This window comes from Salvelinus namaycush, unplaced genomic scaffold (genome assembly GCF_016432855.1).
Source record: "Salvelinus namaycush isolate Seneca unplaced genomic scaffold, SaNama_1.0 Scaffold263, whole genome shotgun sequence".
Classification (NCBI taxonomy): domain Eukaryota; kingdom Metazoa; phylum Chordata; class Actinopteri; order Salmoniformes; family Salmonidae; genus Salvelinus; species Salvelinus namaycush.
The window spans coordinates 214,497-231,546 of record NW_024059486.1 but is presented as its reverse complement, the minus strand read 5'-3'; the positions used below and the strand labels follow the sequence as shown (position 1 = coordinate 231,546).

The 17,050-nt window shown below is 45.3% G+C and overlaps 1 protein-coding gene across 1 annotated transcript; it reads right to left on the bottom strand.

Annotated features, from left to right (window-relative positions):
* Positions 1-4,121, bottom strand: LOC120039300 (CWF19-like protein 1). The gene is made up of 5 exons (XM_038984748.1): positions 3,978-4,121; positions 3,650-3,734; positions 3,498-3,582; positions 1,571-1,672; positions 1-377 (listed from the first exon to the last, which is right to left on the bottom strand). The coding sequence occupies exons 1-5, from the start codon at positions 3,998-4,000 to the stop codon at positions 16-18; spliced, it is 657 nt and encodes a 218-aa protein (XP_038840676.1). The 5' UTR covers positions 4,001-4,121; the 3' UTR covers positions 1-15.
* Positions 4,122-17,050: the final 12,929 nt, after the last annotated feature.

Genomic DNA, 17,050 nt, shown 5'->3' with positions numbered 1-17,050 from the left:
TGCTGAGGAGGGTAGTTAGGTGCTGATGAGGGTAGTTAGGTGCTGATGAGGGGTAGTTGGGTGCTGATGAGGGTAGTTGGGTGCTGATGAGGGGTAGTTAGGTGCTGATGAGGGGTAGTTGAGGGTAGTTGGGTGCTGATGAGGGTAGTTTGAGTGTCTTACGGGGCTGTTGGCGTACTGCCAGACTCCGCGGGGCCACTGTGACGTCAGCAGGATGTCCACTCCTCTGAACTGGTTGTTGCTAATCAGTGGCTCCACCAGCTGAGTGAGGTCGTTAGGAGAGAAGCAGTGAGCTGGTGTCGGATCCTGCTGCCCCTCACGACCACTCACATATGCTATCTGCAGGCCTGACGCCCCAGTGAAGACACCACGACGACCTGACACACATAGTGAGAGAGAGATATGTTATGGTCTAGCCTGTGAAACAGCAGTGGAAATACAGAGCAGTATTACCCAGGCAGGGTCAGGGGTCAGAGTCTACTCTTACCCAGGTAGATGATGTCAGTCTACTCAGGGTTAGAGGTCAGAGTCTACTCTTACCCAGGTAGATGATGTCAGTCTACTCAGGGTTAGAGGTCAGAGTCTACTCTTACCCAGGTAGGTGATGTCAGTCTACTCAAGGTCAGGGTCAGAGTCTACTCTTACCCAGGTAGGTGATGTCAGTCTACTCAGGGTCAGGGTCAGAGTCTACTCTTACCCAGGTAGGTGATGTCAGTCTACTCAGGGTCAGGGTCAGTCTACTCTTACCCGGGTAGGTGATGTCAGTCTACTCAGGGTCAGGGTCAGAGTCTACTCTTACCCAGGTAGGTGATGTCAGTCTACTCAGGGTCAGGGTCAGAGTCTACTCTTACCCAGGTAGGTGATGTCAGTCTACTCAGGGTCAGGGGTCAGAGTCTACTCTTACCCAGGTAGGTGATGTCAGTCTACTCAGGGTCAGTCTACTCTTACCCAGGTAGGTGATGTCAGTCTACTCAGGGTCAGGGTCAGTCTACTCTTACCCAGGTAGGTGATGTCAGTCTACTCAGGGTCAGGGTCAGAGTCTACTCTTACCCAGGTAGATGATGTCAGTCTACTCAGGGTTAGAGGTCAGAGTCTACTCTTACCCAGGTAGGTGATGTCAGTCTACTCAGGGTCAGGGTCAGAGTCTACTCTTACCCAGGTAGGTGATGTCAGTCTACTCAGGGTCAGGGTCAGTCTACTCTTACCCAGGTAGGTGATGTCAGTCTACTCAGGGTCAGGGTCAGTCTACTCTTACCCAGGTAGGTGATGTCAGTCTACTCAGGGTCAGGGTCAGTCTACTCTTACCCAGGTAGGTGATGTCAGTCTACTCAGGGTCAGGGTCAGTCTACTCTTACCCAGGTAGGTGATGTCAGTCTACTCAAGGTCAGGGTCAGAGGTCAGAGTCTACTCTTACCCAGGTAGGTGATGTCAGTCTACTCAGGGTCAGAGGTCAGAGTCTACTCTTACCCAGGTAGGTGATGTCAGTCTACTCAGGGTCAGGGTCAGTCTACTCTTACCCAGGTAGGTGATGTCAGTCTACTCAGGGTCAGAGGTCAGAGTCTACTCTTACCCAGGTAGGTGATGTTGTCAGCCAGCTCACAGCCGTCAGCACTGGGGAAGAAGCGGATGGTCTCCTGGCTGGCTGCTCCCAGGATGTAGGTGTGGATGGGAGCTGCAAAAACAAAGTCAAGACAATGTCGTTCCTAACTCCAGACCCACAATGCCGTTCCTAACTCCAGACCCACAATGCCGTTCCTAACTCCAGACCCACAATGCCGTTCCTAACTCCAGACCCACAATGCCGTTCCTAACTCCAGACCCACAATGCCGTTCCTAACTCCAGACCCACAATGCCGTTCCTAACTCCAGACCCACAATGCCGTTCCTAACTCCAGACCCACAATGCCGTTCCTAACTCCAGACCCACAATGCCGTTCCTAACTCCAGACCCACAATGCCGTTCCTAACTCCAGACCCACAATGCCGTTCCTAACTCCAGACCCACAATGTCGTTCCTAACTCCAGACCCACAATGTCGTTCCTAACTCCAGACCCACAATGCCGTTCCTAACTCCAGACCCACAATGCCGTTCCTAACTCCAGACCCACAATGCCGTTCCTAACTCCAGACCCACAATGCCGTTCCTAACTCCAGACCCACAATGCCGTTCCTAACTCCAGACCCACAATGCCGTTCCTAACTCCAGACCCACAATGCCGTTCCTAACTCCAGACCCACAATGCCGTTCCTAACTCCAGACCCACAATGCCGTTCCTAACTCCAGACCCACAATGCCGTTCCTAACTCCAGACCCACAATGCCGTTCCTAACTCCAGACCCACAATGCCGTTCCTAACTCCAGACCCACAATGCCGTTCCTAACTCCAGACCCACAATGCCGTTCCTAACTCCAGACCCACAATGCCGTTCCTAACTCCAGACCCACAATGCCGTTCCTAACTCCAGACCCACAATGCCGTTCCTAACTCCAGACCCACAATGTCGTTCCTAACTCCAGACCCACAATGTCGTTCCTAACTCCAGACCCACAATGCCGTTCCTAACTCCAGACCCACAATGCCGTTCCTAACTCCAGACCCACAATGCCGTTCCTAACTCCAGACCCACAATGCCGTTCCTAACTCCAGACCCACAATGCCGTTCCTAACTCCAGACCCACAATGCCGTTCCTAACTCCAGACCCACAATGCCGTTCCTAACTCCAGACCCACAATGCCGTTCCTAACTCCAGACCCACAATGCCGTTCCTAACTCCAGACCCACAATGCCGTTCCTAACTCCAGACCCACAATGCCGTTCCTAACTCCAGACCCACAATGCCGTTCCTAACTCCAGACCCACAATGCCGTTCCTAACTCCAGACCCACAATGCCGTTCCTAACTCCAGACCCACAATGCCGTTCCTAACTCCAGACCCACAATGCCGTTCCTAACTCCAGACCCACAATGTCGTTCCTAACTCCAGACCCACAATGTCGTTCCTAACTCCAGACCCACAATGTCGTTCCTAACTCCAGACCCACAATGTCGTTCCTAACTCCAGACCCACAATGCCGTTCCTAACTCCAGACCCACAATGCCGTTCCTAACTCCAGACCCACAATGCCGTTCCTAACGCCAGACCCACAATGCCGTTCCTAACTCCAGACCCACAATGCCGTTCCTAACTCCAGACCCACAATGTCGTTCCTAACTCCAGACCCACAATGCCGTTCCTAACTCCAGACCCACAATGCCGTTCCTAACTCCAGACCCACAATGCCGTTCCTAACTCCAGACCCACAATGCCGTTCCTAACGCCAGACCCACAATGCCGTTCCTAACTCCAGACCCACAATGCCGTTCCTAACTCCAGACCCACAATGCCGTTCCTAACTCCAGACCCACAATGCCGTTCCTAACTCCAGACCCACAATGCCGTTCCTAACTCCAGACCCACAATGTCGTTCCTAACTCCAGACCCACAATAGGTTACCTTTCTTTGCTCCAGATGTGTACTCCTGCCATTCAGCCTGAGCTCCTGGAGACGAACCGAAGAAGTTTCCTACACACAGCAACAGCTGCAGAGAGAATAGGAGATGACATACTGATGGGATGTGTGAGTGTGTTTGTGTGGTTAGGACTTACATCAAACTGCCCGCTCTTCTTCTGGATGGTTCGGACGCGGTTAAACACAGCAGTAATGCGTCCTTCTACGTCACCACATGCGAGGCTGGAATAGATGAAACACTATTGAAATCGTAGCTAGCTAGTTATGTGCAGAATTGATTAAAACAGCAAGTGTACTTTCTCATGAAGAAACTGGACAACTTGACAATCGTAGCCATCTAGTTACCTACACGGCTTGTTGTGGTTTACTCTCACTGCTAGTTAGTTTTATTAGGTTATAACTTTGACCGTTACTACCAAGTTAGGGGAAGCTAATAAATAACTATTAATTATAACTGTAACTTACATCTTCAACGGCTTTTCCCCCATTACGTCAAAAGTTCAAAACAAGACTTTTGTTTGCTAGTCTGTTAGCTAGCTCAGGTCTCTGGATAGCTAGCTGTAGACGCGGTGCGTCGACAATATTCCTCCCCCTTTGTTGCGGACAAAATAAACGTCCCCATCTTCATAAAACAAATTCTGGTTAATAGTAAATTAACACAGAACCATGCAAACACAACGTTTATTTTTGAGCAAATACTTGATTTGTATAGGTACTTTTCCCTCGACATGACGGAGTACTTTAAAACAAAGAAAAAAGAAAATCCTTTATACCGGAAATGTTTCTATTCGGATGGATGGACAATCCTCCGGGTAGCCAGATATTTAGTGTTGTCACGCTACAAAATCATAAAGAAATGTCATTTTGTGTTGTCCTTTGGCATTTTGGAGACATGCTTTAGTAGGACACCTTCAGTTTTGAACCAAAGCGACTATACAACTGCCCTGTTGCCTCTCATGTCTGGCAACTCCGACGTCTCAGAAGGGGGGACCAAAGTGTCGTCACTAGTTACCACAAACATAAAGTTAAAATTGTCTATCGTAAAAATGCATACATTTTTGTTGCTTTTTGGTCTTAATTTAAGGTTAGGTGTACGGTTAGCACTGAGGTTAACGTTAGGATTACAATTTAAAGAAGATACATTGTAGAAATAGGCAGGACTGGATTTTGTGGCTGTGGTAACTGGTGAAAACCGAACCAAATACCCTTCTCCTTCCTGAATCCTGGAATTTGAGACTTTCCCCGAGGTGCCCTGTCCAAAAACACGAAGTAGGTAACCAAAAATAAAATCTCAAATTCAGGGGAAAGGCACCCATGACCTGCAAAGAATGAGATTTTTCGATGTATTTGATTTAGCTCGCCAGTAAGCTGACGTGCTAGCTAGTGAACATTATGTGCTATGGGTAGCGAACTTTAGTTACACGCACAGCGCTTCGGAAACCTCTCATAGCCTGTCTGCAATTTCATAATGTAGCCGTTGTGGCAGAGACACCATTTCGACTTCGAAACAGCCGTTAAATAGCCTGCCTGAATAATTCGTGCGAGGACCACCATGACTGGGTGCATCTCATTCCTAGTAACGTTAGCTTGTTGGCTTTCTTCACTTGTCTCTTCTCCTCTCATGCACTGATCAGGGGCTAAACACATTTCCCTAGCTAGCTATCCTACATGGTATTCTCAAGAAGCTACATGGTATTCACAGCTACCTACATGATATTCACATCTACCCTACATGATATTCACAGCTACCTACATGGTATTCACAACAAGCTACATGATATTCACAGCTACCCTACATGATATTCACAGCTACCTTACATGGTATTCACAGCTACCCTACATGATATTCACAGCTACCCTACATGGTATTCACAGCTACCCTACATGATATTCACAGCTACCCTACATGATATTCACAGCTACCCTACATGATATTCACAGCTACCCTACATGGTATTCACAGCTACCCTACATGATATTCACATCCACCCTACATGATATTCACATCTACCCTACATGATATTCACATCTACCCTACATGGTATTCACAGCTACCCTACATGGTATTCACAGCTACCCTACATGATATTCACATCTACCCTACATGATATTCACAGCTACCCTACATGATATTCACATCTACCCTACATGATATCCACAGCTACCCTACATGGTATTCACAGCTACCCTACATGATATTCACAGCTACCCTACATGATATTCACAGCTACCTACATGATATTCACAGCTACCTACATGATATTCACAGCTACCCTACATGGTATTCACAGCTACCCTACATGATATTCACATCCACCCTACATGGTATTCACAGCTACCCTACATGATATTCACAGCTACCCTACATGATATTCACAGCTACCCTACATGATATTCACAGCTACCCTACATGGTATTCACAGCTACCCTACATGGTATTCACAGCTACCCTACATGATATTCACATCCACCCTACATGATATTCACAGCTACCCTACATGATATTCACAGCTACCTACATGATATTCACAGCTACCCTACATGATATTCACAGCTACCCTACATGGTATTCACAGCTACCCTACATGGTATTCACAGCTACCCTACATGATATTCACAGCTACCCTACATGATATTCACAGCTACCTACATGATATTCACAGCTACCCTACATGGTATTCACAGCTACCCTACATGGTATTCACAGCTACCCTACATGATATTCACATCCACCCTACATGATATTCACAGCTACCCTACATGATATTCACAGCTACCTACATGATATTCACAGCTACCCTACATGATATTCACATCTACCCTACATGATATTCACAGCTACCCTACATGATATTCACATCCACCCTACATGGTATTCACAGCTACCCTACATGATATTCACAGCTACCCTACATGATATTCACAGCTACCCTACATGGTATTCACAGCTACCCTACATGATATTCACAGCTACCTTACATGGTATTCACAGCTACCTTACATGGTATTCACAACAAGCTACATGATATTCACAGCTACCCTACATGGTATTCACAGCTACCTTACATGGTATTCACAGCTACCCTACATGGTATTCACAACAAGCTACATGATATTCACAGCTACCCTACATGGTATTCACATCTACCCTACATGATATTCTCAGGCTCAGCTAGCTACATGGTATTCACAGGCTCAGCTAGCATGGTATTCACAGGTACCTTCTCCGCTATGCAATCTGGTTTCCGAGCTGGTCATGGGTGCACCTCAGCTACGCTCAAGGTCCTAAACAATATTATAACCGCCATCAATAAAAGACAGTACTGTGCAGCCATCTTCATCGACCTGGCCAAGGCTTTCGACTCTGTCAATCACAACATTCTTATTGGCAGACTCGACAGCCTTGGTTTCTCAAATGACTGCCTCGCCTGGTTCACCAACTACTTCTCAGAGTTCAGTTTGTCAAATCGGAGGGCCTGTTGTCCGGACCTCTGGCAGTCTCTATTCGGGTGCCACAGGGTTCAATCCTCGGGGCGACTCTTTTCTCTGTATACATCAATGATGTTGCTCTTGCTGCTGGTGATTCTCTGATCCACCTCTACGCAGATGACACCATTCTGTATACTTCTGGCCCTTCTTTGGACACTGTGTTAACTAACCTCCAGACGAGCTTCAATGCCAGACAACTCTCCTTCCGTGGCCTCCAACTGCTCTTAAATGCAAGTAAAACTAAATGCATGCTCTTCAACCGATCGCTGCCCGCACCTGTCCGCCCGTCCAGCATCACTACTCTGGACGGTTCTGACTTAGAATATGTGGACAACTACAAATACCTAGGTGTCTGGTTAGAATGTAAACACTCCTTCCAGACTCACAATAAGCATCTCCAATCCAAAATTAAATCTAGAATTGGCTTCCTATTTCGCAACAAAGCATCCTTCACTCATGCTGCCAAACATAACTTCTTAAAACGGACTATCCTACCAATCCTTGACTTCGGCGATGTCATTTACAAAATAGCCTCCAACACTCTACTCAGACTGCATCCAATTTGCTATCACAGTGCCATCCGTTTTGTCACCAAAGCCCCATATACTACCCACCACTGCGACCTGTATGCTCTCGTTGGCTGGCCCTCGCTTCATATTTGTCGCCAATCCCACTGGCTCCAGGTCATCTATAAGTCTTTGCTAGGTAAAGCCGCTCGCTCCAGCAGGTATATTTCACTGGTCACCCCAAAGCCAATTCCTCCTTCGGCCGCCTTTCCTTCCAGTTCTCTGCTGCCAATGACTGGAACAAATTGCAAAAATCACTGAAGCTGGAGACTCATATCTCCCTCACTAGCTTTAAGCACCAGCTGTCAGAGCAGCTCACATATCACTGCACCTGTACATAGCCCATCTGTAAATAGCCCATCCAACTATCTCATCCCCATACTGTTATTTATTTTGCTTGTCACCTTGTTCCTGTAGGTTCTTCCCTTGGTTCTGCTCCTGCTTCACCTTGTTCCTGTAGGTTCTGCTCCTGCTTCACCTTGTTCCTGTAGGTCCTTCCCTTGGTTCTGCTCCTGCTTCACCTTGTTCCTGTAGGTTCTTCCCTTGGTTCTGCTCCTGCTTCACCTTGTTCCTGTAGGTTCTGCTCCTGCTTCACCTTGTTCCTGTAGGTTCTTCCCTTGGTTCTGCTCCTGCTTCACCTTGTTCCTGTAGGTTCTTCCCTTGGTTCTGCTCCTGCTTCACCTTGTTCCTTTAGGTTTTTCCCTTGGTTCTGCTCCTGCTTCACCTTGTTCCTGTAGGTTTTTCCCTTGGTTCTGCTCCTGCTTCACCTTGTTCCTGTAGGTTCTTCCCTTGGTTCTGCTCCTGCTTCACCTTGTTCCTGTAGGTTCTGCTCCTGCTTCACCTTGTTCCTGTAGGTTCTTCCCTTGGTTCTGCTCCTGCCTCACCTTGTTCCCTTGGTTCTGCTCCTGCTTCACCTTGTTCCCTTGGTTCTGCTCCTGCTTCACCTGCTCAGTTAATCCGTTGTGTCGCTGAGTTGTCGTGTCGTAGTGCTGCTGCAAATGTGCCCTAGTATGAAGACCACTGTTAACACTGAGGTGGTGTGTCCTAGTAGGAAGACCACTGTTAACACTGAGGTGGTGTGTCCTAGTAGGAAGACCACTGTTAACACTGAGGTGGTGTGTCCTAGTATGAAGACCACTGTTAACACTGAGGTGGTGTGTTCTAGTAGGAAGATCACTGTTAACACTGAGGTGGTGTGTCCTAGTAGGAAGACCACTGTTAACACTGAGGTGGTGTGTCCTAGTAGGAAGACCACTGTTAACACTGAGGTGGTGTGTCCTAGTAGGAAGACCACTGTTAACACTGAGGTGGTGTGTCCTAGTAGGAAGACCACTGTTAACACTGAGGTGGTGTGTCCTAGTAGGAAGTCCACTGTTAACACTGAGGTGGTGTGTCCTAGTAGGAAGACCACTGTTAACACTGAGGTGGTGTGTCCTAGTATGAAGACCACTGTTAACACTGAGGTGGTGTGTCCTAGTAGGAAGACCACTGTTAACACTGAGGTGGTGTGTCCTAGTAGGAAGACCACTGTTAACACTGAGGTGGTGTGTCCTAGTAGGAAGACCACTGTTAACACTGAGGTGGTGTGTCCTAGTAGGAAGACCACTGTTAACACTGAGGAGGTGTGTCCTAGTAGGAAGACCACTGTTAACACTGAGGTGGTGTGTCCTAGTAGGAAGACCACTGTTAACACTGAGGTGGTGTGTCCTAGTATGAAAACCACTGTTAACACTGAGGCGGTGTGTCCTAGTAGGAAGACCACTGTTAACACTGAGGTGGTGTGTCCTAGTAGGAAGACCACTGTTAACACTGAGGTGGTGTGTCCTACTAGGAAGACCACTGTTAACACTGAGGTGGTGTGTCCTAGTAGGAAGACCACTGTTAACACTGAGGTGGTGTGCCCTAGTAGGAAGACCACTGTTAACACTGAGGTGGTGTGTCCTAGTAGGAAGACCACTGTTAACACTGAGGTGGTGTGTCCTAGTAGGAAGACCACTGTTAACACTGAGGTGGTGTGTCCTAGTAGGAAGACCACTGTTAACACTGAGGTGGTGTGTCCTAGTAGGAAGACCACTGTTAACACTGAGGTGGTGTGTCCTAGTAGGAAGACCACTGTTAACACTGAGGTGGTGTGTCCTAGTAGGAAGACCACTGTTAACACTGAGGTGGTGTGTCCTAGTAGGAAGACCACTGTTAACACTGAGGTGGTGTGTCCTAGTAGGAAGACCACTGTTAACACTGAGGTGGTGTGTCCTAGTAGGAAGACCACTGTTAACACTGAGGTGGTGTGTCCTAGTAGGAAGATCACTGTTAACACTGAGGTGGTGTGTCCTAGTAGGAAGACCACTGTTAACACTGAGGTGGTGTGTCCTAGTAGGAAGACCACTGTTAACACTGAGGTGGTGTGTCCTATAGGAAGACCACTGTTAACACTGAGGTGGTGTGTCTTAGTAGGAAGACCACTGTTAACACTGAGGTGGTGTGTCCTAGTAGGAAGACCACTGTTAACACTGAGGTGGTGTGCCCTAGTAGGAAGACCACTGTTAACACTGAGGTGGTGTGTCCTAGTAGGAAGACCACTGTTAACACTGAGGTGGTGTGTCCTAGTAGGAAGACCACTGTTAACACTGAGGTGGTGTGTCCTAGTAGGAAGACCACTGTTAACACTGAGGTGGTGTGTCCTAGTAGGAAGACCACTGTTAACACTGAGGTGGTGTGTCCTAGTAGGAAGACCACTGTTAACACTGAGGTGGTGTGTCCTAGTAGGAAGACCACTGTTAACACTGAGGTGGTGTGTCCTAGTAGGAAGACCACTGTTAACACTGAGGTGGTGTGTCCTATAGGAAGACCACTGTTAACACTGAGGTGGTGTGTCTTAGTAGGAAGACCACTGTTAACACTGAGGTGGTGTGTCCTAGTAGGAAGACCACTGTTAACACTGAGGTGGTGTGTCTTAGTAGGAAGACCACTGTTAACACTGAGGTGGTGTGTCCTAGTAGGAAGACCACTGTTAACACTGAGGTGGTGTGTCCTAGTAGGAAGACCACTGTTAACACTGAGGTGGTGTGTCCTAGTAGGAAGACCACTGTTAACACTGAGGTGGTGTGTCTTAGTAGGAAGACCACTGTTAACACTGAGGTGGTGTGTCCTAGTAGGAAGACCACTGTGTGCAGCTCACCCTGCACTAACAGCTCCAATATAAATATCACTGTCATGTCTACTTCTGATAAGCCTCCCAGTAAAGCAATAAAATCAATAAAAAATCCCAGATAACTGCTACAAACAGCCCACATTAACATATGTAGCCTAAGGAAAGTGCTACAAATAGCCCACATTAACATATGTAGCCTAAGGAAAGTGCTACAAATAGCCCACATTAACATATGTAGCCTAAGGAAAGTGCTACAAATAGCCCACATTAACATATGTAGCCTAAGGAAAGTGCTACAAATAGCCCACATTAACATATGTAGCCTAAGGAAAGTGCTACAAATAGCCCACATTAACATATGTAGCCTAAGGAAAGTGCTACAAATAGCCCACATTAACATATGTAGCCTAAGGAACAAGGTTAATGAAATTGATAACTTGCTAGTAACAGATGACATTCATATACTGACTGTCTCTGAAACTCACTTAAATAATACCTTTTATGATACAGTGGTAGAAACACATGTTTTCAACATCTTCAGAAGAGACAGGAAGGCCAATAGTGGAGGTGTTTATATTCAGAACCACATTCCTGTAAAGCTGAGAGAGGATCTCATGTTAAATACTGTTGAAGTAATATGACTACAGGTTCATCTGCCTCACCTAAAGCCCATTCTGGTGGGAAGCTGCTGTAGACCACCAAGTGATAACAGTCAGTATCTGGATAATATCTGTGAAATGCTTGATAATGTATGTGATATCAACAGAGAAGTATATTTTCTGGGTCATTTAAATATTGACTGGCTTTCATCAAGCTGCCCACTCAAGAGAGAGCTTTAAACTGTAACCAGTGTCTGCAACCTGGTTCAAGCTGTCAATCAACCTACCAGGGTAGTTACAAACAGTACAGGAATGAAATCATCAACATGTATTGATCACATCTTTACTAATGCTGCAGAAATTTGCGTTAAAGCAGTATCCAGATTCATCAGATGTAGTGATCACAATATAGTAGCCATATCTAGGAAAACCAAAGTTCCTAAGGCTGGGCCTAATATAGTGCATAAGAAGTCATACAATACTTTTTGTAGTGATTCCTATGTTGATGATGTAAAGATTATTTTCTGGTCTGTGGTGTGTAATGAGGAGCAACCAGACGCTGCACTTGACGCATTTATGAAACATCTTATTCCAGTTACTAATAAGCACCCATTAAGAAAATGACTGTAAAAACTGTTAAATCCCTGTGGACTGATGAGGAATTGAAAAATTGTATGGTTGAGAGGGATGAGGTTGAGAGGGATGAGGCAAAAGGAATAAGTCTGGCAGCCCAACTGATTGGCAAACGTACTGCAAATGTAGAAATCATGTGACTAAACTGAAAGAAAAGAAGAAGAAACGACACTATGAAACACAGAAAGATAAACGACATAAAGAATGACAGTAAAAAGCTTTGGAGCACCTTAAATGACATGTGGGTCAAAAAGGCAAACTCAGCTCCATCATTCATTGAATCAGATGGGTCATTCATCACAAAACCCACTGATATTACCAACTACTTTAATGATGTTTTCATTGACACGGTTAGGAAACTTAGGCATTATATGCCTACAACACAATCTGAACCTACACATCATAACTGACCAAATGATGAAAGACAAGTATTGTCATTTTGAATTCTGTAGTGAGTGTGGAAGAGGTGAACAAGTTGTCAATGAACAATGACAAGCCTCCAGGGTCTGACAACTTGGATGGAAAATTACTGAGGATGATATTGCCACTCCTATTTATCATCTCTTCAATCCAAGCCTACTAGAAGGTGTGTGCCTTCAGGCCTGGAGGGAAGCTAAAGTCATTCTGCTACCCAAGAGCAAAAACCCCTTTACTGGCTCAAACAACCCAACAATCAGTCTGTTACCAACACTTAGTAAACTTTTTGAGAAAATGGTGTTTGACCAGATACGATGCTATTTTACAGTAAACAAATTGACAACAGACTTTCAGCTTATAGGGAAGGACATTCAACAAGCACAGCACTTACACAAATGACTGATGATTGGCTGAGAGAAATTGCTGATAAAATGATTGTGGGGGCTGTCTTGTTAGACTTCAGTCCAGATTTTGACATTATTGATCATAGTCTGCTGCTGGAAAGACATATGTGTTATGGCTTTACACCCCCTGCTATGATGTGTTATGGCTTTACACCCCCTGCTATGATGTGTTATGGCTTTACACCCCCTGCTATGATGTGTTATGGCTTTACACCCCCTGCTATAATGTGTTATGGCTTTACACCCCCTGCTATGATGTGTTATGGCTTTACACCCCCTGCTATAATGTGTTATGGCTTTACACCCCCTGCTATAATGTGTTATGGCTTTACACCCCCTGCTATAATGTGTTATGGCTTTACACCCCCTGCTATAATGTGGATAAAGAGTTACCTGTCTAACAGAACACAGAGGGTTCTTTAATGGAAGCCTCTTCAACAAATCCAGGTAGAATCAGGAATTCCCCAGGGCAGCTGTTAAGGCCTCTTGCTTTTTTCATTCTTTACTAATAACATGCCACTGGCTCTGACTAAAGCCTATAGCCTGTCTATATATGTGGATGACTCAACACTATACACGTCAGCTACTACAGAGACTGAAATGACTGCAACACTCAACAAAGAGCTGCAGTTCGTTTCAGAGTGGGTGGCAAGGAATAAGTTAGACCTAAATATTTCAAAAACTAAAAGCATTGTATTTGGGACAAATCATTCACTAAACCCTTAACCTCAATTAAATATTGTAATGAATAATCTGGAAATTTATCAAATTGAGGAGACTTAACTGCTTGGAGTTACCCTGGATTGTAAACTCATGGTCATAACATCTGGATGCAACAGTAGCTAAGATGGGGAGAGGTCTGTCCATAATAAAGTGCTGCTCTACCTTCTTAACAACACTATCAACAAGGCAGGTCCTACAGGCCCTAGTTTCTACCTTCTTAACAACACTATCAACAAGGCAGGTCCTACAGGCCCTAGTTTCTACCTTCTCAACAACACTATCAACAAGGCAGGTCCTACAGGCCCTAGTTTCTACCTTCTTAACAACACTATCAACAAGGCAGGTCCTACAGGCCCTAGTTTCTACCTTCTTAACAACACTATCAACAAGGCAGGTCCTACAGGCCCTAGTTTCTACCTTCTTAACAACACTATCAACAAGGCAGGTCCTACAGGCCCTAGTTTCTACCTTCTTAACAACACTATCAACAAGGCAGGTCCTACAGGCCCTAGTTTCTACCTTCTTAACAACACTATCAACAAGGCAGGTCCTACAGGCCCTAGTTTCTACCTTCTTAACAACACTATCAACAAGGCAGGTCCTACAGGCCCTAGTTTCTACCTTCTTAACAACACTATCAACAAGGCAGGTCCTACAGGCCCTAGTTTCTACCTTCTTAACAACACTATCAACAAGGCAGGTCCTACAGGCCCTAGTTTCTACCTTCTCAACAATGCTATCAACAAGGCAGGTCCTACAGGCCCTAGTTTCTACCTTCTCAACAATGCTATCAACAAGGCAGGTCCTACAGGCCCTAGTTTCTACCTTCTTAACAATGCTATCAACAAGGCAGGTCCTACAGGCCCTAGTTTTGTCCCACCTGGAATTATGTCAAGTCGTGTGGTCAGGTTCCACAAAGAGGGACTTAGGAAAATTACAATTTGCCCAGAACTGGGCATCGCGGCTGGCCCTTAAATCTACAACTACTAGCACACAGCTTGGACACCCATGCATACCCCACAAGACATGCCAGCAGAGGTCTGTTCACAGTCCCCAAGTCCAGAACAGACTATGGGAGGTGCACAGTACTACATAGAGCCATGACTACATGGAACTCTATTCCACATCAGGTAACTGATGCAGCAGGAGAATCAGATTATTATAATTTTTTTTAATGCACCTTATGGAATATTGGGGACTGTGAAAAGACAAACACAGGCACAGACACGCACACACATACACACATTACAACATACGCACTAGACACATATGTACATGTGGATTCTGTGTTGTAGATATGTGGTAGTAGAGTTGGGGCCTGAGGGCACACAGTTAATGTGTTGTGAAATCTGTTGTGAATGTATTGTAATGTTTTAAAGTGTTTAACTGCCTTAATGTTGCTGGACCTCAGGAAGAGTAGCTGCTGCCTTGACAGGAACTAATGGGGATCCATAATAAACCTCAGGAGAGTAGCTGCTGCCTTGGCAGGAACTAATGAGGATCCATAATAAACCCCAGGAAGAGTAGCTGCTGCCTTGGCAGGAACTAATGGGGATCCATAATAAACCCCAGGAAGAGTAGCTGCTGTCTTGACAGGAAGTAATGGGGATCCATAATAAACCCCAGGAAGAGTAGCTGCTGCCTTGGCAGGAACTAATGGGGATCCATAATAAACCCCAGGAAGAGTAGCTACTGCCTTGGCAGGAAGTAATGGGATCCATAATAAACTTCAGGAAGAGTAGCTGCTGCCTTGGCAGGAAGTAATGGGGATCCATAATCAACCCCAGGAAGAGTAGCTGCTGCCTTGGCAGGAACTAGTGGGGATCCATAATAAACCCCAGGAAGAGTAGCTGCTGCCTTGGCAGGAACTAGTGGGGATCCATAATAAACCCCAGGAAGAGTAGCTGCTGCCTTGGCAGGAACTAATGAGGATCCATAATAAACCCCAGGAAGAGTAGCTGCTGCCTTGGCAGGAACTAGTGGGGATCCATAATAAACCCCAGGAAGAGTAGCTGCTGCCTTGGCAGGAACTAATGGGATCCTTAATAATAACACGCACATGAGAGAACAAAAGATGGAAAATATTTTGAATCATATTCATCGTTCAGTTATTTCAGTTTATCTATCCTATCAAATCCTCTGTTAAAGCCTTATTATATTTACACAAATAAATCTATTGAATTGTAATACTGTGTCCCTTGATGAATTTGCTCCAAGCTTTCCTTCCAATAAATCACAAGCAAATACCTTATTCCACTTGGTATTTGATGGGATCAGGTGTGTGTCTGAGCTGATCGCAAGCTGCAAATGAGTTAACACAGAATCCTCCATAATACAATATTTATTATTTATCAAATACGTGATTTCTATATACTTTCTCTCCAACATGTTAGAGCTCTTTCAAAAATAGTTTATACCGAAAATGATTCTAGTTCGATGACTGACGATAGAGCAATGTGAATGCTCCGGGTTGCCAGATAAGTGTATTTCTTGAATTATTCTAGTTGGAAAAGTTGTCCCACTACAAAATCATAAACAAATGTTCCATTTTATTTTGTTGATATCCGTTGACAGTTTGGAGACCTTTACTTTGTTGGACACCTTTAGATTTCAACCAAAGCAAAGATTGTCTTTTATATTGACAATATAGTCGATTGATTGCTCAAACAATGGAAATACATGTCCTCAAAGATGGAAGGCAGGTGGGAAGAGGCAAGCTCAGGTAGGACCATTATAGCCAATGAGAGGGCAAATACGCGGTGAACAACAGGCCATAGAGAGAGAAGTAGAGGACTCATCTTTGTATCTGTGCCATTATAGCATCTGTGACAGCATGGGCATCGCCATTAAGGCTATCTCCATTTTAAAGTAGTCAATTTTCTTCTTCATTGGCTGATTGCCTTCAACTAACAGAAATCCTCACCCAGTTGACTACTTTAAAATGGTGGAAGTCCTCAATGGCAATGTCATTTTTTAAAGTTGCTGAACTGCTACATTTCCACCTATATCAGTGCATTCGTAACACAACCTAACCATTACGAAACTTCTATTGGATCAAATAAGCCTCACGTAGCAAATTAGCAATTACCTTTTTTGTTGACCAAATTTGACACTCATTGACCTCTATACGAACATTTCTCAATTCGTGGTCTTACTTATCGTGGACAGATTTCGGGTGAAGTAAAACGTCTCACTTTGCCTCTTCCTCTCTGACCAAAGCAACTGAAGAAACGTTGTATTAATAACTTCCTCTGGCAACCCTCATGCCTTCTCTACCAGATGGTCGTCATTAGTTAACACAGCCACAAAGTCATAACCCCCCGCCTATTTCTACAAAATATCTTCTTAAACTCTGATTTTAAAACTAACACTGCTAACCTTATAACTAGCCCTAACAGTAAATTAAGACCTATGTTTCATGAATTTGTACGTATTCGCCTTTGTGGCTGTGTTATCTAGCGGAAACCCCACCAGAGTGGTTCTCCATCCTGGCATTTGCCTTCATCCTGGTCTCTCCGAAGTGCCCGGACCAAAAACAGGAAGTAAGTAACAAAAT

Coding starts and splice junctions, on each gene's coding strand:
- LOC120039300 (XM_038984748.1), bottom strand. CDS start 4,000: ATGGGGGAAAAGCCGTTGAAGAT. Junction 3,583..3,649: donor AGAAGAGCGGGCAGTTTGAT/GTAAGTCCTAAC, acceptor TTCTCTCTGCAG/CTGTTGCTGTGTGTAGGAAA. Junction 1,673..3,497: donor CACATCTGGAGCAAAGAAAG/GTAACCTATTGT, acceptor TTGTTTTTGCAG/CTCCCATCCACACCTACATC.